Here is a 27,265-nt window from a genome sequence, read left to right as displayed (position 1 = left end):
AGAAAAAATTGAGGTTGTAAAGAAATAAGCGATATGAAACTATTCAACTTTTTCCTTTATCAATATTTCCTATCCTATATAATACATTAACGCCTATTGCATATTCGAAGGAAACGAGGAAATGTGACAGATGTTATGAATGACCGTCGTTATTATAAAGAGATTTTTACGTAAATTTCTCAATAAAAATATCATAATCCACGATATCATATTCCTACAAGTAGAAAGGAATATGAGTGATAGAGTTTATTACTTACCTTGGGTAGTCACATTCATCGCTGTGAAGGATCTTCAGGCAAGGTTTTCAGGAAATATACAGTATCGATGATTGAGATTTGCTCAGTCACATTTGCATATGAATAAAGTGCGAAGGAGGATGGTAATTTCAAGCGGTGTGAAAGACCTTCTGCAACGATGTGTAAATAATACTTTGATTCTTCACGAAGTAACGTGAACCACTGACAGTATTAAGCCAGCTTTTTTGCATTTGTTAATATTTTTATTCTTTTACTTCGAGTGAATTGTTTCTATTAGTTTCTATTGGATTCGTATGAAACTTTTTTTTATAATGTAAAATGAGGAAAAATAGTTCGTATACTGGTTCTCTGTAGTCTCTTCGTTTCATACGATAGATAAAATGAAAATTTGATACCGAGTTAATAGCAGCGGCTAAATACTCTAATAATAAAATTTTAAGAATCATCAAAACATTTTTTTCTTGCATTTCGAAGCATGTCAATGCTTTTATAAAAATTGAAAAATATTCACGGAAATGTGTTAGAATTAAACTCGGAATGTCTTTCTTAGAAGGTTATGGTCTACTTCTTTCATAATACATGCAAATCTTCATAAATTGTGTTCCCAGGCTATACAAAATTGGACTAAAAAAATGATCCAGATAAAGAAAATTTTACTTACACGTTAAACAAGTCTTGTAAAGGGCTCCTTTAATGGGCATTAACATATACGATAGCAATAAACATTATCTGGCGTATCGTGGGAGTGCTCGATAAATTAAACCGATGAATTTTAACTTTCTGTTATTCAAAGTCCACGGTTATCAGCCACTGTCCCCGATCGCTTCCGCACGGAAGTATCAAACAGGATGGAGGGTGGGGTTTTTCGTGTACGTATAAAATCAAGAAGGACTGACCAATTTTCGTCAGTGGAATCGCTTTGAATACCAGCGAAGATTTATTTTCTTTGGAAGTCTTGCTTCTCGAAGAACATCGCCATGACTCGTTGGGCAGTCACTTTTTCGTTTACGCTTATCCTTCTGACTTCTGCGAAGAGTTGGCAATTTCAACGCCGTGACGTCCTAGACAATTCGGTGGGTAGTCCGGAAGGAGTGATCGCTCATTTGCAACATTTTGGAGAGATATTGTACCGGTTCCCGGACAACGAAACTGGAGCAATCGTGGCAAACTGGAACGAGGGTTGGGATCGCAATCCTGAAGAGTTGGGTAACTATGCAGAGGGTGACATACTGTTTCCAACTCAACTGGAGAAAAATGGACTTAAAGCGGACTCCGCTCGATGGCCAGGTGGTGTTGTTCCTTATATGATTAGCCCTTACTTCAGTAAGTAACATTGCAGTCTTGATGTTCTATTATCATATTACCTATGTAAGATCGGCTTAAAGTCATCGTTTACTCACGAAGGAGTTAGTTTATGAAAATTGTATAGTCTGTTAAAAGCAAGAACGTATATAGATCTTTAAAAGTACATCTTAGGTCTAGTTCTTTCCATACGCACAAATTAATACAAAAACATTAGCCAATTTGATAGTCTTACCGTTTTAAAGAAACACACTTGGTTTTCCAAATTTCGACAATTCAAATAAACTGAAAAGAATACTTAATTTCCCAATTTATCTTTACTATTCAGAAGATATTTAATTATATTTATATCCATAATTATCCAAAATTCGTATATGTAGTACTCGTTGTTATAATTTCAAGTTGAATCAAATATACTTGCTCCTTAAGGTTTCCGATTCACATTTATGTATCTAATATTTGATTACCTGTTTTTAAAATTAAAGTGAGTTAAACCGTTTGCAAAAGGTTCATTAACTAATAAATAAACGGGGGGGGGGGGGTCGCATTCAGTGGAATGTACACTGATTGTAAGTGAAAATAAATATAAACGGAACGTAAACTGCCATTTTAGGCGAGGGCCGTTGGATTGGAGGGGAAAAAGCAGAGGTTCGGTACGGGCATGTCGCGCAGTGGGAGAAAATGGCATAGCAGTGGACGAAAATCGATTCCTATGCCAAATCGAAATGAAAATCAACGAAACCTGCTATACCTAGATTTTTTAAAAAGAAGATGGTGGATCCGATATGGTCGCCTAAGCTCGACAAATTCTAGTAAAATAGGGATCATACGGACGATAAACGTTGTTTCTTGCAGCCCTAAAGCTAAAAATTTATATTTTGCGAGTCTAGAAAGTAACATTGTACTGTATATAATGCGATACTACGGAATAGTTGCTAAAATATGGCGGATGACAGTAAAAAACCAACATCATTTAGTAATTTATTAAAATCCGCGGCAAATGCTGCAAATACATAATTAAACTAATCATTGCATATCTATCGGAGGCGAAAATAAAGATTATTGGCATAAAAAAATGTTAGAAGGATTGTTCATAAAAAATTTGTTAAAACAATTTTTTAACAAAGTGACAGTAAAATCCATTTCATACAATGAAATTAATCACAGTTTGTTGTAAAATTAGTATAAACAATTGAATGTTATTAATAGATTTATTATAGATTTCAATAATATTCAAAATCCCACTCCCCCCCCCCTAAACATGAGTCATGTATGAAAGAAGCTAATTCTCTTTAATTTTCGAAAAAAAATTTAAAACTTCAGATGCAAAGATTGTGAAATCTACTTTGCTAATTCCAACTGTATACAAATCAATTCAGTGCTCAGATTTTCAGCTTCGGTTTAAGCGATTAACCGTAGGGCCGTTGTATAAAAAAAATCCGCATCTCTGTTAATCTAATTAGTCTCTACCAAGTTTTTATTACCTTCGGTCGTACAATGATTTTCATACGGCCCACTAATTACTTAAAACTGAAGCTGAAAATCTGAGCAGTGAATTGATTTGTATACAATTGGAATTAGCAAAGTTGATTTCATAATCTTTGCATCTGAACTTTTTAAATTTTTTTTCAAGAATTAAAGGGAATTAGTTTCTTTTATATATGTATTAGTCATGTTTATGGCGGGGGGGGGGGGATTTCATCACTTTTTCTCATACATACAGCTAAATAATCTCTTTCTCTTCTGCTTTGATTATCTGTAAATATATAAATGCCACATTTTAGTTACAACTTAACGTAGAACTTATAGAAAAAGAGTGGCCTTTTGCTATAGTAAGTGTAGAGACTACATAACGTGTCCAAAGGAGGTGACAGCGTATGGCAGAAGATCTTGTTGCACGAAATTTAAATGCTAATGGTAATTTAGCGAAAATGAACGAAGTGATCCAATATATTTTCAACGCACAATGACTATAATAAAATTAATAATATTAATAAAATTAATTTAGTATGGTTATTGTTGTATTAAAATAAATATATTGTTAATGGGAAACTAGTAAAATTAATGACCAGCGTGAGAATTACTGTGGATTTTAACGCATTACGAATGTCTTTCACAAAAGATTGTACAGTATCAAGGGAGATGTGTTTTCAGCGTACTTTCTTCACTAATGTGATTTGCTCTACATTGCAAGCAATCCGCCATAATTTTCTTAATTCTTAATGCTATATCTTTTGACATATTTTGTCGATTTACCTTATTTGACAAATTTCCAGAAACTTGCTCGTAAGAAGATGCTTCTCTGTCGAACTTTCGTCTGTGCGTCCCTTTCGTTTCTATAAGCTCTACATAAAAAGTCTAGTAAACAATTTTGGCGACTTACCTTCTTAATTGCGACACTAATTCAGTGTCCTATATGGTGTAAAAACTCGTGACATTTGAAAAATTTTTACAACTCACTTTATTTGATACTTGGCAGGTTATGATTGATTGACACTAGCTAGCTTACGTTTTACTAGCGACCTGAACGCAGCGGCTTTTTGTCTTTTTCGTGCTGCGTGAATTGGCGGTACATTTCTTCACCCTTACCACGCTCGCCTCTTGCCCACACTTGACGATGGATAAAATATCTTTATATAAAATTCGCCACATTAGAACTTTGCATCGAAATATCTCCGCTCATAAGGCACGTAGGGACAAAACGAAGAAATTTTCTTATGTAAATCAAACTCAAGCTATCCATTAAGACTATTGAAAAATTAATCAGATCAACCATTGAGATTCGATAATCGATAGGTTCTTCCACAAACTGTCTGGCATAATAGATGCACGGTCGTCTCCGTGTCTCTTGATTTTTTTCTACATATTAGAAGAATACGCCTAAAAATGTCTTGAAAAAGAAAATTCAGCCGAACCACGAAATGGCTCGACGCATGACCCACCTCTGGTGTTAATTATACGCCGGCTGTCGGAATTAAAATCGTAGGGCAAAGGATTAGAATGACACTTTTCCCCTTTATAGTAATCCGCAAATTATATCCACTCTTATGTCACGAAAACTTATGTCGAATTAGAATTGAAGCAGTGAGAGCGACAACGGACCAACCCACATTAAAATTTTTTTTTATGTTGTTGCCCACACTGCCCCAATTCTCGTCCGAATAAGCAAACGCGCGAGATATATAACTTGTCCGCGACATCGTACAAACGATAATATCTCGTTCATGGTTGCGAAGTGGTTAAGGGACATGAGAAAATATATTTTACACCTGTTCACCTCCTTGGAGAAGGAATTTCCAAAAATCCTCCCTTAGTGGGGGAATACGCCATAAATACAATGTACCTTCCAAATTTAACTTATCGTTATTGAATATTACTGAAATCTATAATAAATCTAATAATAACAATCAATTTTATAACAAAATATGATCAATTTGTTTGTATGAAATAGATTTTACTGTCACTTTGTTAAACAATTATTTTAACAAATTTTTAATGAACAATCCTTCTAACATTTTTTTTATGTCGATAATCTTTATTTTCGTCTCCGATAGATATGCAATGATTAGTTTAATTATGTGTTCGCAGCATTTGCCGCGGATTTTAATAGATTAGTAAATAATGTTGGATTTTTATTGTTATCCGGCATTTTTTTTAGCAACTATTCTCTTGTAGGCGTGGGAGCAGGATATTGATAAATCATTGATTCGACAGACTGTAACAAATGTGTGGTTTATTATAATCCGAATGAAAGACACGCGGTTCCTCGTTACGCTAGCTTGTTGCACTTCGGGCCGTATGCAGACATACAGTGACTCGCATTAATATTCGAACACTTTTTAAAATCGCATAACTTTTTTAGAATTGGTCCAAACGACTTGAGTTTTTTTTTGAGAAGCTAGAAGGATTAGTTTGCTAAATGACGCGTTTCGTCGTTTTGAAAAAAAAACTGTATTTGGTTGGAATAGCGAAAAGAATAGTAAAGGTCGATTTTTAAACTTTTTTCTGTGAGCTTGTAATAAAAATTAAAAAAAAAACCCGTTTGTAGATTGCAGTAAGTTGTATACGTGCCTAAAATTTCATCAAGATCGGTTAACGTTGCTCCGAGCTACAAACGTTTAAAGATCGCAGAATATGGTCGAGAATCGCTGATTTCGGGAATTTTCGCGATTCGATTGAATTTTTATTACAAGCTCACAAAAAAAAGTTTAAAAATCGACCTTTACTATTCTTTTCGCTATTCCAACCAAAACGACGAAACGCGTCAGTTAGCAAACTAATCCTTCTAGCTTCTAAAAAAACTCAAGTTGTTTGGACCAATTCTAAAAAAGTTATGCGATTTTAAAAAGTGTCCGAATATTAATGCGAGTCATTGTATATATGCCTGTGACCCGAACTCACGCAGTGAACACCCACGACAGGCGGCATTTCCAACTATGATACGAGGTTCTGTGGCGCTGTGATCTGTGCCACAGAACTTCGTGAGAAGCCACAGAACCAGAAGACTTTTTCCAATTTCTAACTTCTGATCTAACAACATGTCTGCGACTTTTACACTATTAATAATGCTAATGCAAATATAATATGCATGCGAATATAATATTATGAATGATATTCATAAACTACAAATAAATAGTGCTACAAAATAACTTTTCGAGCACTCATTCAAACTTTTATCGAAATAATAAAATTACTTTTTCTAAATATTACACATTTACATACATATAATTTCCATATACAATATGTTCAATAGCGGATGTACATGTACGAAGGCAATTTGTGTAGAATAAAATACAGGGAGTCAAGACCGAAGCAGTAACCGAAATTCATGACCGGTTACATACGTCTCAATGACGTCTAACCGTAAGGAGAAATGAGAGAAATTCTGACCGGAATAGTGAGAAGATATAAAAAGTAACCGAAATCCTTGATCGATTGCATTTCGGTCGGGAATCTCTGACTGTATTGTGAGATAGGAGAAACTAAATTGAGAGAAATTTTGAGAGATACCTTTACGGGACCGTATTTCTAACCGAAATAAGCGAAACTCTGACCTTACTTTCGAGAGAAACGGGGAAACGGGTCGCTCTGATCTTTGGCTCAGTTCGGCCGACATAGCTGAATAGACCGGGAAAATATGCTGTTCCTGTCGCTCACATAGTTTGTCACTCTCCTGACGGGCTTACTGAAAGCAGACCCTTGCAGTTATTTGTTACTCTGATACTGTGGATCCGAAACTACTAGAAATTCCTAAATGCTTAATCGTTACAATTTATCTGTAATTAATTTTGTGTATTTATAAATATTTGTGTATTTATAAATATTTTACTCATAAAAATGTGAATTATTAATTTTGGAAATTATTTATGAAAATATTGATTTATGAAAATAATAGTATTAGAAATAATCTAAAAATTATAATATTTAATTTATAAAAATGTTTCAAGTATTTATAAAATTATTTATAAAAAGAAATAAATCATTTTGAAAAATTTATTACAAATTAAATTAATTAATTTTAATTCTTATTATAAATTTATTTCATTTACACTATGTATTTCGCCATGGATTGCAAAAGATTGAAGATCAGGTTACTAACGTGATACAAAATAATGTACTAAATAATTTTAGATACAACTTGCAAGTCGCGACCGGGATAATAATAAATTGTTTCACAAATTTTAATTCACCGTATTTCTACCTATTTCTCATGAACTGATGAAGTCTAGTCAACCGTATTTCTATCTCTCAAGCATTTTGGTTGAAGTAATTCTGAGAGACATTCTCTCTTGAATTTCGGTTGAGAGGAATCTCTTGACCGATTGTCGTTGACGAATTCCGGTCGGGACGACCGTAAATGCCATTTTAGTAGTCTCACTGACCGTAACCGCAATTATATCGACCTCGACTCCCTGATAAAATAACGAAAAAATAGTGGAAAAGAAATTTAGTTCGCTTTCAATGTATTTTCAACACGTTTTTGTAGACATTTATATTATTTTTACATATTAAATACACATATTCTGCATGTACGTTTATCTATTGATAGTGATTTTGCACGTAAATATAAACATATTTTACATTAAACACATTATGTAAAAGGGACTATGCAACATATTTTGCACGCTGAAAAACCCATTCCGTAGCGCTATTTATTTTTAGTTTATAAATATTGTTCATAACATTATATTCGCATTAGGATCATCTTTACATTAGCATTACTATCCGCGTAATAGTCGAAGAAGTTTTTTTGAACAGAAGTTAGAAATCGAAACGAGTCGAATTGCTAGGACGGCGCGCCTGGCGCAGTGGTCCGCGCCACAGAACCTCGTGCCCTAGATAGGAACGCCGCGTTCCGTAGCTTTTTTATTATATGAATGCGAAGCTGTCGGGGATTCATTTTCACTCGGTGTACAAGCGGAAGGCTGACGATTCTACATGAAAAAATAAGTAAAAAATTTAGAACAAAATTTTGTCGTAACTCGCTTAGTTTTCAAGAAAATTGACTTTGAACTTCGACTGGGTAGACGAGCACCAGAGTACAGTTTCATACCCCCAAAGGTAACGATGAGGTAAGGGAAATGCTTCTTACTATGGGTTCTGGGGCTTGCTTACACAGTGGCAAGAAGTGTTCTTCTTACTTTGTCATTCCCCTTGGTGGCCAAAAGTTGTACTTCGATGTTCGCGTACCTGATCGAAATTCAAATTCAATTTTCTCGAAGACTAAGCTATTTATGAAAAATTGTATTCTACAGGGTGTCCCACTAAGGAGTGGACAGCGCGATATCTCTTAAAGTATTGTCGATAAAAATATAAAAAAAATAGGGAATTGCATGGTTCGAGGGGGCCCATTTATTAGCGCGAACGAATTTTGTTTCCGATTATTATTTTAAAAGATACGATGGTCAAGTTCGGTTTTTCAAATGGAACTATTTTTTTTGAAGACCTGAGTTGATAGTGCGTTCCAAGACAAATTCAATAAGCTTTAATGTATACACTTTATTTCCACTGGTTTTTAAGATATTGCGCTTGCAAATTTACTGATTTTCACTGGAAGAAAACCCTCTGGAATGGCAAAAACCGGGGACGGTCTTACTGGCGCCACGGGTGGCACTGCCTGTTGAAATGGATACTTACCTGCCAAAGGTCTACGCCAGAAATGGCAGGCCCAAAGGCTGGACAATTCTTTTCCGTCAGAAATGCTACTTAGGTAGGTACATCGCGGTATCGAGAAGCGCATCGTTACTTTTATTTCGCACTTGCTTCTACGCTCGGATGGCCGGTTCTTTTAGGAGGGATGCAAATCCGATTAGTTCTGATACAATCTGCTCCCTATGGTTGAAATTTAGTCTAGCAACTTTCACTCCTCCTAACCTAACCAATCCAACTTGCATCCCTCCCAAAAGAACCGGCCATCCGAGCGTAGAAGCAAGTGCGAAATAAAAGTAACGATGCGCTTCTCGATACCGCAGATGTACCTACCTAAGTAGCATTTCTGACGGAAAAGAATTGTCCAGCTTTTGGGCCTGCGAACCCTGTCGTAGACCTTTGGCAGGTAGGTATCAGTTTCAACAGGCAAAGCCACCCGTAGCGCCAGTAAGACCGACCCCGGTCCTTCCTATTCCAGAGGGTTTTCTTCCAGTGAAAATCAGTAATTTTGCAAGCGCAATATCTTAAAAACCAGTGGAAATAAAGTGTATACATTAAAGCTTATTGAATTTGTCTTGGAACGCACTATCAACTCAGGTCTTCAAAAAAAAATAGTTCCATTTGAAAAACCGAACTTGACCATCGTATCTTTTAAAATAATAATCGGAAACAAATTTCGTTCGCGCTAATAAATGGGCCCCCTCGAACCATGCAATTCCCTATTTTTTTATATTTTTATCGACAATACTTTAGGAGATATCGCGCTGTCCACTCCTTAGTGGGACACCCTGTATATATTGGACTTATTTTGTCATGTATATAAAATCACCAGCCTTTCGCTTCTACTACCCAATACGAAACACCCTATGTGACATCAAATCAAATTGCAGATTCCGAACAACGAAAATTGATTTTCGATGCCATGAATGATTATCACAAATACACTTGCATTAAGTTCAAACCCTATACCGGTGAAGAAAGCGATTATATAAGGCTCACGGCCGGCAATAGTGGATGCTGGAGTAGTGTGGGAAGAATCGGTGGACGGCAAGACGTAAATCTACAGACTCCAGGTTGTTTGGTGAAAAAGGGCACAGTGATACATGAACTAATGCACGCCATCGGATTCTTGCATGAACAAAGCAGATACGAGCGGGATGAGTACGTTACGATTCAGTGGAATAACATCTTGGGCGGTAAGTGATGTACTATGATGTTCTAGTGGAGTTTGCGACAGGCACAATACTCTATTAAATATAATGAGTGTTTGAGAGAGTTGTGCTTTAATAAATCCTATAAATTGGACTGTAGAATTGTGTTTATACTGGGTGTTACACTACTGCCGGAAGAAAATTTAAGGGGTGATTCTAAACACCGAAATACGACGAAAATCAAGAATAACGATATTGCGGTTGAGGCTTCATTTGCTAGTTATAAGCATTTAAAGATATACCTAAAAGCAGGCAACCCGCGCGCAGCGGTGCACGCGGGGGAAATCGGGCGAGGGGTCGAGCAGTGGTATTCAAAGCCACTGTCGCACGGGGTCACTCACATCAGAGAAACTGGGATGAAATTTATCTCTTCTTTATCACTTTACCTAAAATTGAAAGGTATCGTTGAATTATACCGGACCTGCCTACTCGCAAAAATCCGTTCTTTCCATTATATCCACTGTTGACCATTATATTATCAAGACACGCGCGTGCAGAAATCACACAAAACACAAAATTATGTATACTACCAAAAAAATATCAAATCTCCTACACTAAAACGTATAAAACAAATTAAAAAAAAAACACAGATTTATCCGCATTGAACACGGAAAAAAAAGATTTACACGCACTCACAAGGAAAGTTAGGCAACCCGGAAATTCAGAAAATGATGAAACTTTGTGTGCCAGTAGAGTAGTTCATGCGTAAACGCTTAAACATGTGTAATGCGCGCTGCAGAACACCCTTGAAAGGGTCGATTTTAACCCTCAGTATCATGATTTTTTTATTTTACGCAGAAACTTTTTTATCTATGCATTTCTGACCACAAAAAATTCTTGGTGTGACAATTTTTTATATAAATGGAAAAATATGGATATAATACCAGTGCTACACCATGCATAAAGGTACCTATGTATTGTAATGTTAAGCCAATGCTCGGTTTTGCAGAATGTTACGCTAGTGTTACATACATTATTATTTTCGACATCAAATTTATTCAAAAATGAAAACCGAAAATTTTAGAGGTCCTGGCGAAACTAAAATTTGTAATCAACAATACCAGACAGTGTATCACAGTAGAATTTCTACAGATGTGTTTATGCTCTATGTACACTTATTACATATGGTAGTGTAAAGTAATGCTTTAAAGTTCATGAAAAGGCCCCCAAACAGTGCGCACTATTCTTTGAATTCGTGTAACATGGGTGTTACACTATGATACTAAGGGTTAATATGCCGGCGCGCAACAAGGGGCCGCGTGACGTATGAAACGTGTGGGCGTGATTTTGATCAACGCAATGCGCGCTGTTTTGGGAGTGAAATCACCTTGAAAAAAATGCAGAATTCTCTTTTTCGTGGAATATGTATCTCGAAAATGATAAAAGATATAGAAAAGAAGTGTAAACAAAAGTTGCATCGTTTTTTTTATATTTACAAAATTGAGTAAGAGCAATTATCGGATTACGGATTGGTGGTGGGGGTAACTTGAAAAGTATGGATCTTGCAATAATTCTTTTTCGCAATTTTTATAGATATAAAAAACGATGCAACTTTTGCTTATACATCTTTTCGATATCTCTCATCGTTCTCGAGATATTCCACGAAAAAGATAATTCTGCATTTTTCTCGAGAGGTGAGTCAATCCCCCCCCCCCCCCCAAATCGGACTATGGCACTAACAAAATATAGGTTTGTCTTCCGCATAAATTAGTCTACTTGCACACAAAGTTGCATAATTTTCTTAATTTTCGTGTTGCCTAACTTCCCTTGTCAGACGATTGAAACTGAAAATTCTTATAATGATTGTCTACTTCGCGATGTGTCGATGCTCGTTGAAATAAATTATTATCGGCGGAGCTAGGTTGAATATGAGGATCACCAAAACGAAACGAGTTGAATGAATTTATGTGCATGGTTGCTTTGTTGTGTTCGAAGAATTTGAGGAGACTGATGTTTTCGTCTGTCAACCCAAGAGAGCTCCTGTAAACTGATGCAGAGAAAGTTCAAGTATTTTCAAACTGCAATAAGCAGGAAAGAAAACAACTCCGAACCTTCTGACACGTCTGGGGTAATAAAGTAATTTTTTGTACACGTGTTAGTGCAGAATTTGTTGGGGGGGGGGGGGGGTGTAATTCTGTGTTTGGGGTGATTCCTGCGCCTGTGTGTCTCAATAACACAATGGACAACAGTGGATACAATGGAAACAATAGATTTTAGCGATTAGGCAGGTCTGGTGTAATTCAACGATGCACTTTAATTATGGATCGAGTGTCGCAGAATCGTGTGGTTATGCCGATTGACGTAAATTTCGATGCAGTTTCTCTGAGGTAAGTGACCCCGTGCTACAGTGGCTTTGGCTACCACTGCTTGACCCCCGGCCTGAGTGGTCCCGCGTGCACCGCTACACGCGGGGTGCCTGTTGTTTGGCATATCTTTAAACGCATGTGACTAATAAACTTAGAATTAGGCAAGTTATTCTTGATTTTCGTCTTATTTTGATGATTCTTACCCAGCAGTAATCGAATACCATGTATAAAGAAGTAGTTAGATAATAATATTTCGTATTTTGTCACAAAGGCGTTGTTTGTAACGGAATTGGACGTACGTGTCATTTACGTATTAGTTTAATTTGATAAAAGAATATTAAGGTATTTCCAAGAAAATAAAATAACTCTTTAATTCTTGCATCCATGTAGATTTTTCAGTTTCTAATTTTGACAATTTGATATATGTGGCTGTAATTGAAAAATATTTTTTTCTGTATATTTATTTTTATATTGTGTGCATGAATTATAGATTGATAGTGTAGATTTTATAGTTCACTGATGTATGTACATACTGTGCTTTGCTGAGAGGATGTCTAGCGGGGTGGCACAGGGACAAGCGGGGTACTTTTTGGCCCGCGGTACTATGTAATTCGATTCGTCGATGTTATCGCGTTAACAGGCGATATTATGGGATATAACCGATCAAACCCGCATTCCTTCCACTTGCCATCTTCTTAGCAAAGCACAATAAATCTATTTCTCTTTAAATGCAATTCTGCTCTAGTCCTTGATTAAAACACTCATCTTATTACGTATGTATATGAATATTTCAACACGTCGCTTATTTATCACGACTCTCACCACTACGCAATCAGAATTTTACACACCCATGTTGAATAAAATTTTCTTACAAGCGTAGAATATATTTAGTAAATTTTGTGATAGCACTGTCGAATCACCATGTACAAATTAGCTAAGTAGTTACAAAGTAAATAGTAATAATAAATAGATATTCAATGGATACGTCTTCAACTTTATCGACCTTAAACATTGTAAATTCGCACATGATTCAAACATAAAAAAAATAGAAAATCCACCTGAGAAGATATTACCCACTGCATACGTTTTCTATCTAGGACATGCTGCAAATTTTGAAAAAGCCTCGAAGCAGACAACCGACGCATTTGGCGTTGGATATGATTATGGTAGCGTGATGCACTATTCGGCAAATGCATTTTCCAGAAATGGTCAATCCACCATCGTGCCAAAAGTGAGTATTATATATTAAGTTGAAAAATTATCGAGGCTTTTGAAGCCCGGAAAATTTTGGAGGTTCTACACATTTGAAGGACTTTTTAATAACTGCACGATTTGGGAGAATATGTTGTGTGTAGTAATCGTCGTTTAGTTAGTTTATTATTTGACATGGCATTTGTCAATATTACTTTACATATATTTTCCAAAAATTTTGTAGTTTTTTTTACAAAACTTTTGTTGCTTTTATATTGTGTTCAGAGTAAAAATGGGAATCACAAAAAGAAATAATGAAAATCATGTGTTGTTGCAATGCTACGGGTAGTAGTAGAGCTCCTTCAAGTTATTACTTACAATCGCTTAAATTATTCTGTCTACCAGCTTTGACAGCTATGTGTAATTTTGATGGGTGACTATCGTCATTCTTACAACACAACGAACGCTCGGAGAAGGCTGAGTATAGTCACCCTTATTAGCGAAAAGGTTAGGTACTGTCGTTTGCTGAAATCACAGACGAGGTATAGAATAGACCTATCACCTTATGGGACTTCGTGTCGCCACCCAATCTGTGTTACCGACTCATAAATTGAGGACTGAATTTAGCGACCTGTGTTCATGAACAGCGGCCAACTCAAGAACTACTCTGAAATGTGTAGAAATACTTAAATATGTGTGCGTGCTTGTATACGTGTGACTTGTTTAGAGCGAGAGTTTAACATAGAGGGCGGGCTTTCGCTAAGCTATGCTTTGGCTCGGTTTGTCAACGACTCACGCCGGATTTCTTTCTGAAAACCTATTTCGGGGATCAGGAGCCTATATGGCGCTGAAATATGGCACTTCTTGAGAGCATATACAAGCTATAAATTGCAAGATGACATTGATTGTTAGTATTTTTCGTGAAGTGGAACATTTAATTAATATTTTCACATGTCGTACACGGAAAAATTTTAAAAATTGACGCTGCTACTGACATTCCCGCAAATTTCTGCACTTCGCGCGTGTCTAAATAGACGGTGCCCAGCCTACGACACGTAAAAGTCATTGAAAATAATGAATTTAAACGTTTTTGTAAAATTTGTATTCGTAGTCTTTTGGACCCAAGGCCCCTAAATCCCTACGTGTCGTTACAAATTGATTGGCTCTGTCCTTATTAACTACTGAAAATTAACATCTACGGTGTAAATACACGAGCGTAGGTAGCGCTTACGTTAAGATCTGGGTACACATATCAGTTTTGTGTCAGTCATGGGCGTCCGGAATGGGGTGCAAAAGGGGCAGTTGTCCCCCCTGACTTTTGAGAAAAAATCGCCTATTTTTAAGAACTTGTCTCTATTAAGTTTATACTAAAAAAGTGAATAATTCGAAATTTAGAATTTTAAAATTCTGGAAGTGAATAATACTAAATCCGACAATTTCGGATTCAAAATTTTAATTAAATTGGCAACACCAAATGAGTTAAAAAAAGCAAGCGGGCTACTCGTTTTTTCATTACTATAATTTTCACCACCGTCACTTCAAAGTTACCCCACCCCGTGGAAAAAAGTCTACAGACGCCCGTGGTGTCAGTTCACGTAGAATTCAAGTACTCTTCATTACTTTCCTCAATTACTTTACTCCAAGTACTTTCCATTACAGTCATTAAAAATAATCAGAATTATATCATGTTTGGTGTTATTTTTATCAGAAAAACACTAGTAATCCATTAGTGAAACGTCTATGATAGAAATTGGCATAGTCATTACTGAATGGCCTATTGCTGACTTTGTCCTTATGCCACTAGTCTAGCGTTCATGACCTCCGAGCCGCGTCGTTCGAAAGCTTTTACCTAAGAACCCATCAGGGTCGTAAAAAAAGGTTCGCGTTACCGTTCAACCGATTTCAAGAGAAAGGCCAGAATATCGTGGCCATCCAATTTTAACTTTCTGAATATGAATACAGATCCTACACTGAAGGAATCCGATCGCGTCCGAGTTTTGCCGAGGCGATCTGAAATCAAATTGCCCGCTCATGGCGGCTATGCTTGCAGCCCGAAACGAGTCTCGGGATCCCGAAAACTTCGGGTTCTCGAGCAATACGAAAGTAACGGGATCCCGCCCGATCTCGCCCGAAAGTTTCCGGCCCGTCCCGAGCCCGAAACGTCGGGTACCCGCACACCCCTGGCTGTCAGCGACCGCTGTACAGCGGTGAGCCCCGAGCTTCGAAAATTTTCGGATGGTCTCTTTCAAATGAACGTGGCAAAGAGCTATTGGGAATTTCCCGGCCCAGGTAAGCGAGCCACGCGCTCCGCTTTTATGATCGGTTTACCACTCACACCCCAGATCACTGTAATGAGGTTTGCAAACAATGTCGACTGGTCTCGTACCCGTCTCAATTTAAAAAATTTTGGCTACGACAGGGTTGACTTGACTTTTCGCCACCTGCGTGTTAAAGCCACAATAGTCGCGTATTGTTTCAAAAGATGACATCGACGTAAGTCACCTTACACAGCGTACCGTTCCAAAAGATGACATAAACGGAAGCTACTACAGGCGTGGCGTATAATAGCTAAAAGGTTAAAACATTCAGACACAAAAATTGTAGAAAAAAATTCAAAGACCGCTATAAATAACGACACATTCCATTAGATATGCCTTACTTCCGACCTGTGCATGCACTACATTAAGGATAAAATCTCAAAAAAGGAAACCAGAACATTAGAATCTGATGCTGCGGATCTAATATATCAGCGCTGTCCAGCGTAGTGGCCCCTCACGCGCCTGCTTCCCCTTCCAATTGTTCTTTCCCGCCGCGTACACTCTTAAGATGGCTACCGTTTGCTTACCCGTCTGCTACGTCAAATTTAGTATCCTCTGGCGAAAGCCAAAAGCACCCTGCGCTCTCTACTGGCATTTAAAAGACCGTACACGTTCATCATCAGTTCATAGATGGCGGAAATTTCGGCGCATGTTTGTAGTGGAATGCGTCCGTGAGACGGTTTTGCCATTTTCAGCTGTTCGCGCGCGAATAGGTTGCAACTTTAAGGGATGACACTGTATTCTCGTGTTAAGAACTTTGATTGTCCTCTACGCCAGCGCTGTCCAACGTAGGAACCCCTCACGGTTTCCTCTTCCAACCATTCTTTGGCGCGGCGTGTCTTCGTTGTCAAGAAAATCATGTGACGCTAAAGAGGCGATCATAACAGACTGGCATCATCCGTCGTCAAGCACAGTCACTACGCAATACGCCCGACTATTGATGACGGTAGGCCATAGTGGGGGTCTCACGTCCCATGATTCTGTAATCACTGCGCACGACTATCCGCTAGCTTGTCATGGTCGCCACCTTAGCGTCACGCATATAGGGATATAGTCAGGGGACAACGCGGACAGGAGTGGGAGAACTTGCGAACACCAGAGCGACAAAAATGAAAGCGAGTTAGAGGTTCATATTATGCCGTAAATGGTACGAGACAGATAAAGCATGATACTTTGTTTTATTTTGTCTTGCGGACGGCTGACATGCCGGGACAGAGTGTCAGTCGCCCGAAAAACAGAGTAAGACAAAATATCATACTTCATCTGTCTTGTACCGTTTCTCTCTCGCTTTCAGTTCCTCTAACATGCTGTACTTTTCTCTCGCCCTCGCTTTCGGTAAGGCAGAAGCAAGAAGCCAGCGCTCAGAAATCTGCCCCTTAGGTCTTGTTAAGCCACAGCGGTTTGAACTGCGCGATCTCTAGTTCTATAGAATCAAATGAAATCGTTCATACTCTGCCGCACGGCTGTAGCTCGCTTTTACCGAAAAATTCGAGACTGCCCGGTTCTGAGCTTCAAATATCATATCCTTCAGCCGGCGATGCTGGATCTTCTTGGACCCAAATGGGACGTTACCAAGTATGTTATAATAATAATAGAGAAAACTTCAGAAATCAAAAAAGTACTTCTTTACTGCTGTAAAAAAAATAACGTCCTTTAAAATGCGTATTATACATAGAATAGTTAATAGGGGTCCAAACTAATCCAGGCATCGACTTCCGTGTAATTAATCAAACGGTCCGCCTTTTGAGGATCATGTTATTGTTTCAAGTAAATGCAATGGTGTCCGACTTGCTGGTCGCGGCGAGTAACAAATGTTTCGGGTCTCTTGTCAACCAAGTTGCCAGCGATCTGGTCGCTGACAACCACGAGGTACACGGCAACTATAAGTTCGCACGCACTTGGTCACAACGCACGGGAGATCAAGTGGTCGCGGCGAGCAATGAGGTGCCTTGATTCCAATGCACGCGTTCACGCGACAAGCGACTTTGTTGGCGACCAGACACCTGCAAGCAACGAAATGAATTTCGATACGCTGGAATTTATTTTGCAAATTGAACCTCGAAAGGCAATTTAGGACTTGTCTTATAATGAATACTCAAATCGTGACATTAAAAAAACAATAAGAAGAAATGGTGTATTTATTTGAGAATGAGAAAGCCAGTAAACATTTCCTTCTTACGGCATTCTTACAATAAAGAATGCACCGGATGTTGCCTTTTTTCTTTTGTATTTTTTTTTTTCAATTCATAGAATCCCAAGAAATAAGGAAAGGTGTCAGAATTCAAAAGTTGTGGGATTATGTATTTTTATATACTTCTTGTAAGCTACTAATATGAGCTCCTAAAAAAGGTAAAAATACCATGACGCCTACTTCTGATCTGTGTGTAAACACATGTCAAAGTTTTTTTTGTGCAGAATTTTAAATCGAGTCTTTTAAAGTTTGGTTATGTAAAAGAAAAATTTGTTGGGGCCCAAAATGAGTAGTACCGATTCTGTTAAGTAATAGGAAATAATTAGTTACATACACTTTTTCCCATAAGAAACCCATTGAAGAAATATCAGCAATTATCGGCGTTTTAGGTACCTTCCGGGAATTTCCGAGTTTTGTTTTTAAACGATTTTATTCAGCTGCGATCCTCTGTTTGTTTGTTGTATGTATGTTTGTTTGTTTGGTTCAAATCTGGAAACTCAATTTTAACCCACTTCTACCAATCCAATTGTCTTGAAACTTTACAGGCATGCGTAGTTATGATCACAATACAAAATTATGAGAAAAAAAACTGAGGGGGTAAAACAATTACACAGTCACCAATTATTTTAATTCATAACCCCAGATCCAATAGACTTGTAATTAGCCACTCGCGTTCTTTACGAAAACGACAAAAAGCCGCTGCGTTCGGGTCGCTAGTCCTCATCGCGATTTTAAATTATCGCTGTCCTGTCATGGAGCAAAATCGGTCGACGATGTATCGGTCGACAGTATATGTATATGGAGGTCGCGTACGATAGAATATAATTATGTGAACATGAACAATATGATGTAAGTAATTAATACAATTACTTAGCACTATAGGGTTAAGCAAAGTGTTAATCTGTATATAGCAATAACACATATATGTAAAGAAGCCTGAGCTTTGAAATGTAAATCCACAAACACTAAAACCTAGAAAATAAAAAATCTATATAAACAAAAATTGTATGCTAAACGATTTTTATTAAAAATTCACTAAAAACTAAAAAATAATTATTTTTTTTTACTACAATTTCGATGGTGCTTTTTCACTTTAAATAAAATCGTGGAGTAGGATATTTCATAACAGAATATGAATCAATTTAATACAGCATCAAGCGTCAAAATTAATTTGTTGTGAGATATGCTGCTCCACGATTTTATTTCAAGTGAAAAAACGCCATTGAAATTGTAGTACAAGCAAATAATTTTTTTTTAGTTTTTAGTGCATTTTTAATCAAATCGTTTTACATAAAATTATTATTATATATTTTATTTGCTTTAAAAGTAGCACGTTTCAATTTTCCTACGAAAAACAGCACGTTTGTCTTCGGTGTGACGAAAACTATCACGTTTTTGTTTTTGTTGCGAAAATTAGCATGTTTGAGCGGTTTGCCACGAAAAGTAGTATTTTCCGTTTGTAGCGACGCAAAGCAGCACATTTGGATGGTTGGCTACGAAACATCGAATGCGTCAACTTAAGTAACTTCTGGCGCGATTTTTATTTAATACTAGGTCGGTAATTTATTAAACATTAAAATGGCATACTTAAATTATGTAGATTAAATTTTTCATGCTTGTTTCCTTTTGGAGATTAGATGGAGTTATTATTTATTCAACAATTGTAACCGTTTCCGGTGAGAAAGAGAGTCCATGGTGGAATGAACGAGTGTGAGTTAAACAGTAACAACGTTTTATTTCCTGGCCCGCTAATAATCTGTGCAAGGCATCACTCATCGCGCTACATCGTGGAATTTCGCGCGTGTGCCGATGCGAACATTCCATGGCATATTTATCAAATTCTTTTAGTTTTATTGAAAGTGTTGACGTTATTTTCTTAAATCGCGTCACACTTGTATATTAACACTTTTTGCATCAATTTCCTTAATAATATTCGGCATTTTTAAGTGCGAAATACGGGATGTTGCATTTTTCCCATATTTCTAGGGATTCACCCCCACTGTGCGACATAGAATACATGTATTTAATCCATTACTGCCAAATATTCGCAAATACTTTTTCCGCAGTAGCAAGGACATGTATATGTTGATTATTAAACAAAAAACAATTAGTTCGGAAATTCCCGGAAGGCAACTAAAAAGCCAACAATTGCTGATTTTTTTTCTATGGGCTTCTTATGGAATAAAGAGTATGTAACTTATTATTTGCTATTACTTAGCAGAATCGATACTACTCATTTCGAGCCCCATTTTTTTTCCTTTTATATCACCAAAAATTAAAAGACTCGATTTAAAATTCTGTACGAAAAATACATACAAATATAGGCACGTATTTACACACAGATCAGAAGTAGGCGTCATGATATTTTTACCTTTTTTAGGTGGTCATATTAGTAGTGTACAGGTCACATATAAAAAATACATAATCCCATAACTTTTGAATTTTTACTTCTTTCCTTATTCCCTCGGATTCTGTCCTACTGTGGCAATGGATCGTAGTGCGATTTGGTCGTAAGACTCCCTTTGGGAGCAGACTAGCGACCGGTGGTCGCAGTGCCCAGCCTGCGACTAGGTATATTGGGAAACAGACCCTCATCGCATTGAGTTGTGTATCGAGTAGCCTAGGCTGGTACTCAAACAGACTCGCGTCAGGCTCCTACGTCTGGCGCGTACCCGACGGTCGCAGACGCTTGTAGGAGAACAGATGCATGCTTCCTTATTGCACGAGTATACTGCGGCCGGTCGCTTCGACAAGTCGCAGGTACAAGATTTCGCCATTAAAAGAGAGTGAACAAAACAAAACAGTCCTGGCGGCGGGCGAAGCTTGATGACCATATTGGGTCTCCTGACTATCAAGTGCCGAAGAATTGCTTGTTTGAATGAAGACAGGGTGTTTAGAAATGGCAAACGGCTCGATGCCGTATTGCTACAGTATAGACACTCTGTTCCTACACGAGCTGGTCGCGCAGTGGAGAAGGCGGTTGTGTCTCACGCCACTTACCCTAGAACCATCGATTTGGAACATTCACAGAAAAAATTCAACTTGGTTTCTAACAAGTGCGAATTGATTTTTAAGGTTGTTCCGATGACAATAAGTTCAAACACGACATAAATTGGACTATTTTTTAGGATTCCTAATAGTTAAATAATCTACCGCCGTATACATTCCTACAAATAGTCCGATTTAAGTCCGAGAACCTCATCAATAAACTCGTGCTATTTTTATAAAGATATGATGAAAAATATGGAAAATTAAATTTTTGTCATTGGACGATACATTGTAACGGGTTCGACAACCGGTTAGGTATAACTGACGTAATACGTCTATCTAGCTTACTTTACTTTGTATGTGTTCACTTTCCTTGCCATTTTGTATGAGGGCCAATTCTTGGAATTACAATTTTAGCCTGCTTGCAAGAATTTGAATGCGCAGATCCGACTGATTCAAATGTAAATTCATTTTTCGCTTCTGATCAGAATAAATTTGGTTCACACAGTCTCAGATTGGGATGAAAGGTCACAAAAGCCCCATGTGAGTTTATCCCATAAAATTTGGGGCACCTAATACTTTCTTCATTTCTGAATATTTGTACGTGTCCACCGGTAATAAATATCCCAGGGGCATACTGCTTCATCTGCATTCACAATACAGCTGTACGACTAATTATATTGTTCCCATATATGATTACGGTAACGACGCGACAGGCGTTAGTCTGAAGAATAAAGAATTTCTTAATATGCTGTAATGAATATTTCACCCTAAACTGCGGAAAGCCGACCTCCATTCGCTGCGCCCGGCCTACTATTCACACATATTTCAGAAAAACTAAATTCTTTATTCTTTATCGTATCGATATGGAAGCAACACCGATGGATTTCTTATGTTTTTTCGATGAAAATCATACCAAATGTCATGTAAATCGGACTATTTTCAACGAAGTTAGCTTGAAATTATGCAAATCAACTTTTCATGTAATTTCCTTAATTATGGCCCGAATTATGCCGTTCTTGGTGTTATTTTCATCGGAGAAACATAAGGAATCAATTGACATCGTTTTCGCAACGACCTCATGAGAAATACAGAACATGACATTTCTCACTTCATAATGGGTATGCCAGCCTCTTCGAGGATCGAAAGCCATAACACTCGATGAGACATCCCGGGGTGTTGTTTTTGCCATGGGGAGCCGGGCGGCATCTCTTTGAGAAGTGTCAGAGAATCATCCTGTATAAGACTGGTTCCGATCCGCGGACTCTTAAGGCAGGGTCCCACTAGTGCAACGACGCGCCGCGCACGTCGTTTTCGTCCACTGGAAACGGTCTAATTTATGAGGCCACGCGTACGAAATGGGCCGACGCTCTCCGAGGCGCGCACGTGGATGCTTGGCGCGCACGTCGAAGACAGTGGAATTTCCACTGTGAAAATACTAACCTCTTTTCTACATCTTGCTTTCTTTACCTACATAAAGCTAACGCCGGCGGTTGGGTCAGTAGCCGAAACAACGCCTTCACACTTCATACTACTTGAGATGTTTGAATGGGTTTACTACGTCGCGATTACCGATTGCTGAAAACTGTGTTTGAAGTGAAATGAAGGAAGTTCTCTGCCGTGGCTTTCCTTCCACAGTTCCGCCATAACTTTTAACATCGTTCAGTCATTCCCTATCTCGGTCTCCTGTTTGTTTTTTTTTTCTCACACAGTATGAAGTTGAGGGTAGTTACCATTGCAACCAATAGTGAAAATACGAACACCCTTTGTATAGATAATGTGGAAAAACGTTGGTCATAGGGAGGAGATTAGGTATATTATGACCAATAGGACCAGCATTTCTCCCAGACGCCAAATTTCTACCTCTGTACAGGAAATACATGTATATCAAATTCGCATTTCTGAAATGGATAGGCAAGTATGGCCTGGTGTGCGTACTAAAAGTCCGGAAATGCCTGGTTTATAGAGGATGTCATAAATGCTGTTACTTTATTGCTTACTGAAACACCTGTTTTTAAGCAGCTACCTACATTTAGTTTAGCTGAAGGTACTACAAATGTTTTATAACTTAAAAAATGATTAAAATTTGACTTCCATAAATGTCGAGATATTTCCCTGGTAATGCGCTGGGAAACGAAATTACAATTCACTGCTGTGGCGGTCACCGGCGGCCAACGCTTTGACAGTAAGTAGGTACATAATGTGAATACGAGTAATCTCAAATAGTAAATGCACCGTTGCTCTATTAAATAGCTTACTTTTTGAGATGTATGAACATTTTAAAACATATAGAAGTCACGGAAAAATGATATTTTTTACACATACAATTTTCTTGCAGGATGAATAAAAGCAATAACTTAATTGTTTATGAGAAATAGAATAATTTAAAACTGATAAAGATGGACAACTACAATTCAGTGTCACATATCTGCACATATAGTGTATTACAATTATGCAATATCTAGAAACAAGTATACCTATCGCAGCAGCATAATTGCTGCTATTTACAGTAATAATTATCATGTTATTGCTTGCTTTAATATACATATAAACTAAATAATAGACCATAAATACACATACGCAAGTGATATGTAGGAGTAAAGAGTACATTTGTGTTAAAAAAACACACATTTTTTTTTAGTCCTTTCGGTGCATTCGCGTGCGTGCGTAGCAGAGAAATCCCGGCATAGTGTGCTCACGATCGGTTTTGACGCGCGCGTCGTTGTAAAATTCGACCCTTTCAAGTGCTCCAAACTGCGAAAATCCGAGAAACTCGTAAATCTGACACGTGCGCGACGCACAGTTGCACTAGTGTGATCCTGCCTTTAAGGGTCTAAACTCACTTATCAGTTCTGTGCCGCCAGTGTCAGTAGTAAAAGCCGTCGTTTACTTGCTTTGGAATGGAGCAGTCCACACTTGTCAGTTCCGTATCCGTACAGTGAAATTGCGGATGTCTCTTCATACACGTTGGTTTTCTGCCGTCAGTGGCAGTGTTAAAAAATATCGTTTCCTTGCTTTACAATGGAGCAGTTCACATTTGTCCGTGTCAGTGATGTCAGTGTCGAATCTGTACCCGTACCCAGAAGTTAAAATTTGTTGGCCACGATATTCTATTTTTTTTTCACTGACGCTGTCTTGAAATTACATGAATGAGACCTTTTTTGTGACCCTGGTGTGTTCTCGAGTCGAAGACCTCGAACACCGCTGTTCGGGGATCCTAAACCCTGGAGTCATGAAACAAAGATAGCAATAGGTCATTTAACAATGAAAATGCCAATTTCTTTATTACGTATTAAATGTTCAGAGAAATGTCACCAATGCATTGCTGGTGTTTTTTTTCTGATGAAAATAACACAAAACGTGACACAATTCTGTTTGTTTTTAATGCTTGTAAGGAGCCACAGCAGGCCTGCTATAGAGTGCGGTACCTCTGAATAATCAATAGTGCAATTAATGTCACGGGACGAGCGCGACAATGCTATTTCTTTCGCCGGCTCCACATATTCGGTGACGCACATTCCCTAACTTTTACGAATATTGGAACATCGTCTCTACATCGTACTATGCAATACGGCACTATGTTCGTGCGACAATTTATGAAAAAACACACATCACGTTGTATGACATTAAACCTATCTACTTCCGAAAATCCATAAGGCATGATTTACAAGTCGGAAGGGATGCCACCTCCAATTCACAAATTTGTCCTCAAAAATCACCTACACACGCACTACGATTGTTCCTTTCGCAAGTGTCCATGTGTATTACACGCACCGCGATTGTTCCGTCGGCGAGTACCCACTAAAAAAAACACTCAAAGACCGTGTTTACTTTACTCGCAAGTATCATGTGTACATGCATGACGATTGTCCCCTTCACGAGTGTTAAATTCACATTCTACGAGTTAGATACAAGTGAAACTGTTTTACTAAATTCAAAAGTATAAAACTAGAGTCTACAGATGAATAAAAATCGCGCGTCTGATGCCATTAACGTCAACCGATGATACGAGAATAGGGACAGACTCAGCGTTCTTAACTGAATGGTTTGGAACAACAAACGTCAACAATATGCGATACACGACATAATTGCGGTGCGTGTGGAGGAAAAAATGCTATAAAACTATACCTAAGGTCGGTATCAGATATATTGGCTGGTGAGTTCGTTTTCGCGAACAGCGGTCGAGGAGAAATCAGCCACCACCATCTGACGATCGTGGATTTGTCAGTTGGAGTTACGTGGCCCCCGCAGGGTATGGCGGCGTAACGGGAACGCTGCTCGGCTCCGCCTGAACCTAGCCGTTTGGTTGTTATTTATTCTTAGCGTAATAGTTGTGTGCGTTACGAAGCTAGGCGTAGACCAATAGAAATGAAGCTATCCAAAAAGAATCAATGTTCTGATCAATAAAACTCCTGAATTTTACGGAGATAACGCACACCTATTCTGATATATGTAGTTCCAAGTTCAGAGCTCGGTTGTACTCTTCACGTTAGGAGCTTAGCGCTATCCCTACCACTTCTGACTCACTCTTGTTGTACGAAAGCGAAAACGAGATGGAACGAGAGCGAGTCAGAAAACGTGGAGAAAAGGAGCACCGAGCCAGGCAAGCGGTATGGTGGGATAATATCCCTTGCGAAACTCACCGGCCTATATATCTGATACCGACCTTAGTTCTATAACGATTCTCAAGAACAGTTTAGACACATGACAGAGAAAGCGAAATAGCCGTCTTTTGTCTCTTTCAGATGTTTCGCTGTCTCGGAAGCCTCGCATAGTTTTTATAGTTCTCCGTTCTCCTAACTCCCGCTTCTTCTCACTTACACTCATACCAAACCCAAACTATCTTTCTGTTTCTTAAAAATTGAAAAGTTGTCCAGATTTTTACAAATGTACCCAGAATTCGAAGTAAAAATGAGACATTCTTTATATAATTTTCGCAGGCAACTGTAAACGCTTGATGATTCGGTAATGATTATTAAAATCGATGCGCTGCAAGATGAAATTGCATACTGTGATTACGTTTACGGATCTTCTTAAACAAAAATATATTGTCTATCAAAATCTGGTGGCGTTCTAAATTTATTTGGCTATACATTTCAGGGTACATCCAAAGTTCAATTAGGTCAAAGACAAGGCTTCAGCAAGAAGGATATCCAGAAAATTCGCAGAATGTATAAATGCAGCAAACGCAGGCGTAGTAGCTATTGACACTCAAATACGCAACTAATTGGTTCGTAAAAAATGTGGATGTTTTTGGCCAATTTTTAACGGAATAGAAGAAGAAATCGGCGAATCTAGTCTTATGCAATTAAGTATACGCAATTTAAGTTAGATAAAATGGAACGAATATAAAACGAATTTGAAAACGTCTATGGCGAATCGATATTTTAGAAAAAAAATTCTATGTAGGGGTATATGAGTAAATAACTGTATTACATGCACATAATTTATTTAAAACATAAAGATACATTTGACAAATGTATAAGGAATTCGATTGTGTGATGTATTTGAAAAATTGTAATCATATGTATCAGAAATAAATGCATAATGTAAAATTAAATTAATTTTACGTTCATAATGTTCACTAACAAGGGACATTTCGCAACTGCTACACGCCGATTTTTATGAGGTTTACGTAGATTATAGTTCTCGAAAAAATATTCGACACCTATTTTTTTTATCGGCAATGACCCATATCTAGAGAGTGAAATCATCCCTCAAAGCTGGAGGTGGGAAACACGTTTTCGCCGATATCGCGAAAAGTATGCACTATAGAGAATAATCTTTTAGACGATAATGGTGTATTTTTTTATAACAAATTCAGCCACGTAATTAAATTCGTAATACGTTAATTTGTTTAACCCTTCTGTCAATAATCAATAGTCCCCACGTTGTTCAATAACTAGGGTATCCGGATATCCACCTCCGGTTTTGTCAAAATAATGACTTTCCATTGCATGTTTCGGGTTTTCTACATTTGTAGTCGACAGCTGCTACCTTGATCAAAGTTTTCAAGGCCTCTGCTAGACAGAAAGACCCTGCCAGGTAATATACAGGGGCCTTGCTCAGTATCTAGCGATCCGTGTAAAAGAACAGACGTGTTCATAGGAGAGAAGACTTCGCGTATTCCCACGAATAACTGTAAACTTTGTGCATTGATTAAACACCTATTTATTATTGTGAATTGGGCTATTGGACTGTTGTGCCCTGCGTGATGGCTGGCAAGGCTGGTACGGGATCAGGCGTTATCGTGGGTTCGGGAGTGATTAAAGGATAAGAATCCACCAGGTGAACTACGCAATGTTTGTTTAAACTCAAAGACGGAGTCTTTATTCAAAAACAAGTAAACTAG

General features: G+C 37.9%; 1 protein-coding gene across 1 annotated transcript; it reads left to right on the top strand.

Annotated features, from left to right (window-relative positions):
* The first annotated feature begins 725 nt into the window (after window positions 1–725).
* LOC143376227 (zinc metalloproteinase nas-4) lies at window positions 726–26,399 on the top strand. Its single transcript, XM_076826340.1, has 4 exons — window positions 726–1,580; window positions 9,599–9,904; window positions 13,323–13,456; window positions 26,014–26,399. Exons 1-4 carry the CDS (start codon window positions 1,235–1,237, stop codon window positions 26,119–26,121), a joined length of 894 nt encoding a protein of 297 aa, XP_076682455.1. The 5' UTR covers window positions 726–1,234; the 3' UTR covers window positions 26,122–26,399.
* The last annotated feature ends 866 nt before the right edge of the window (window positions 26,400–27,265 follow it).

The sequence above is a fragment of the Andrena cerasifolii genome, chromosome 14, assembly GCF_050908995.1.
Source record: "Andrena cerasifolii isolate SP2316 chromosome 14, iyAndCera1_principal, whole genome shotgun sequence".
NCBI classification, from domain to species: domain Eukaryota; kingdom Metazoa; phylum Arthropoda; class Insecta; order Hymenoptera; family Andrenidae; genus Andrena; species Andrena cerasifolii.
The sequence above is the reverse complement of the archived record's forward strand: the minus strand, read 5'-3'. Positions and strand labels throughout refer to the sequence as shown.

Coding starts and splice junctions, on each gene's coding strand:
- LOC143376227 (XM_076826340.1), top strand. CDS start 1,235: ATGACTCGTTGGGCAGTCACTTTTTCGTTTACGCTTATCCTTCTGACT. Junction 1,581..9,598: donor TATGATTAGCCCTTACTTCA/GTAAGTAACATT, acceptor ATCAAATTGCAG/ATTCCGAACAACGAAAATTG. Junction 9,905..13,322: donor GTGGAATAACATCTTGGGCG/GTAAGTGATGTA, acceptor TTTTCTATCTAG/GACATGCTGCAAATTTTGAA.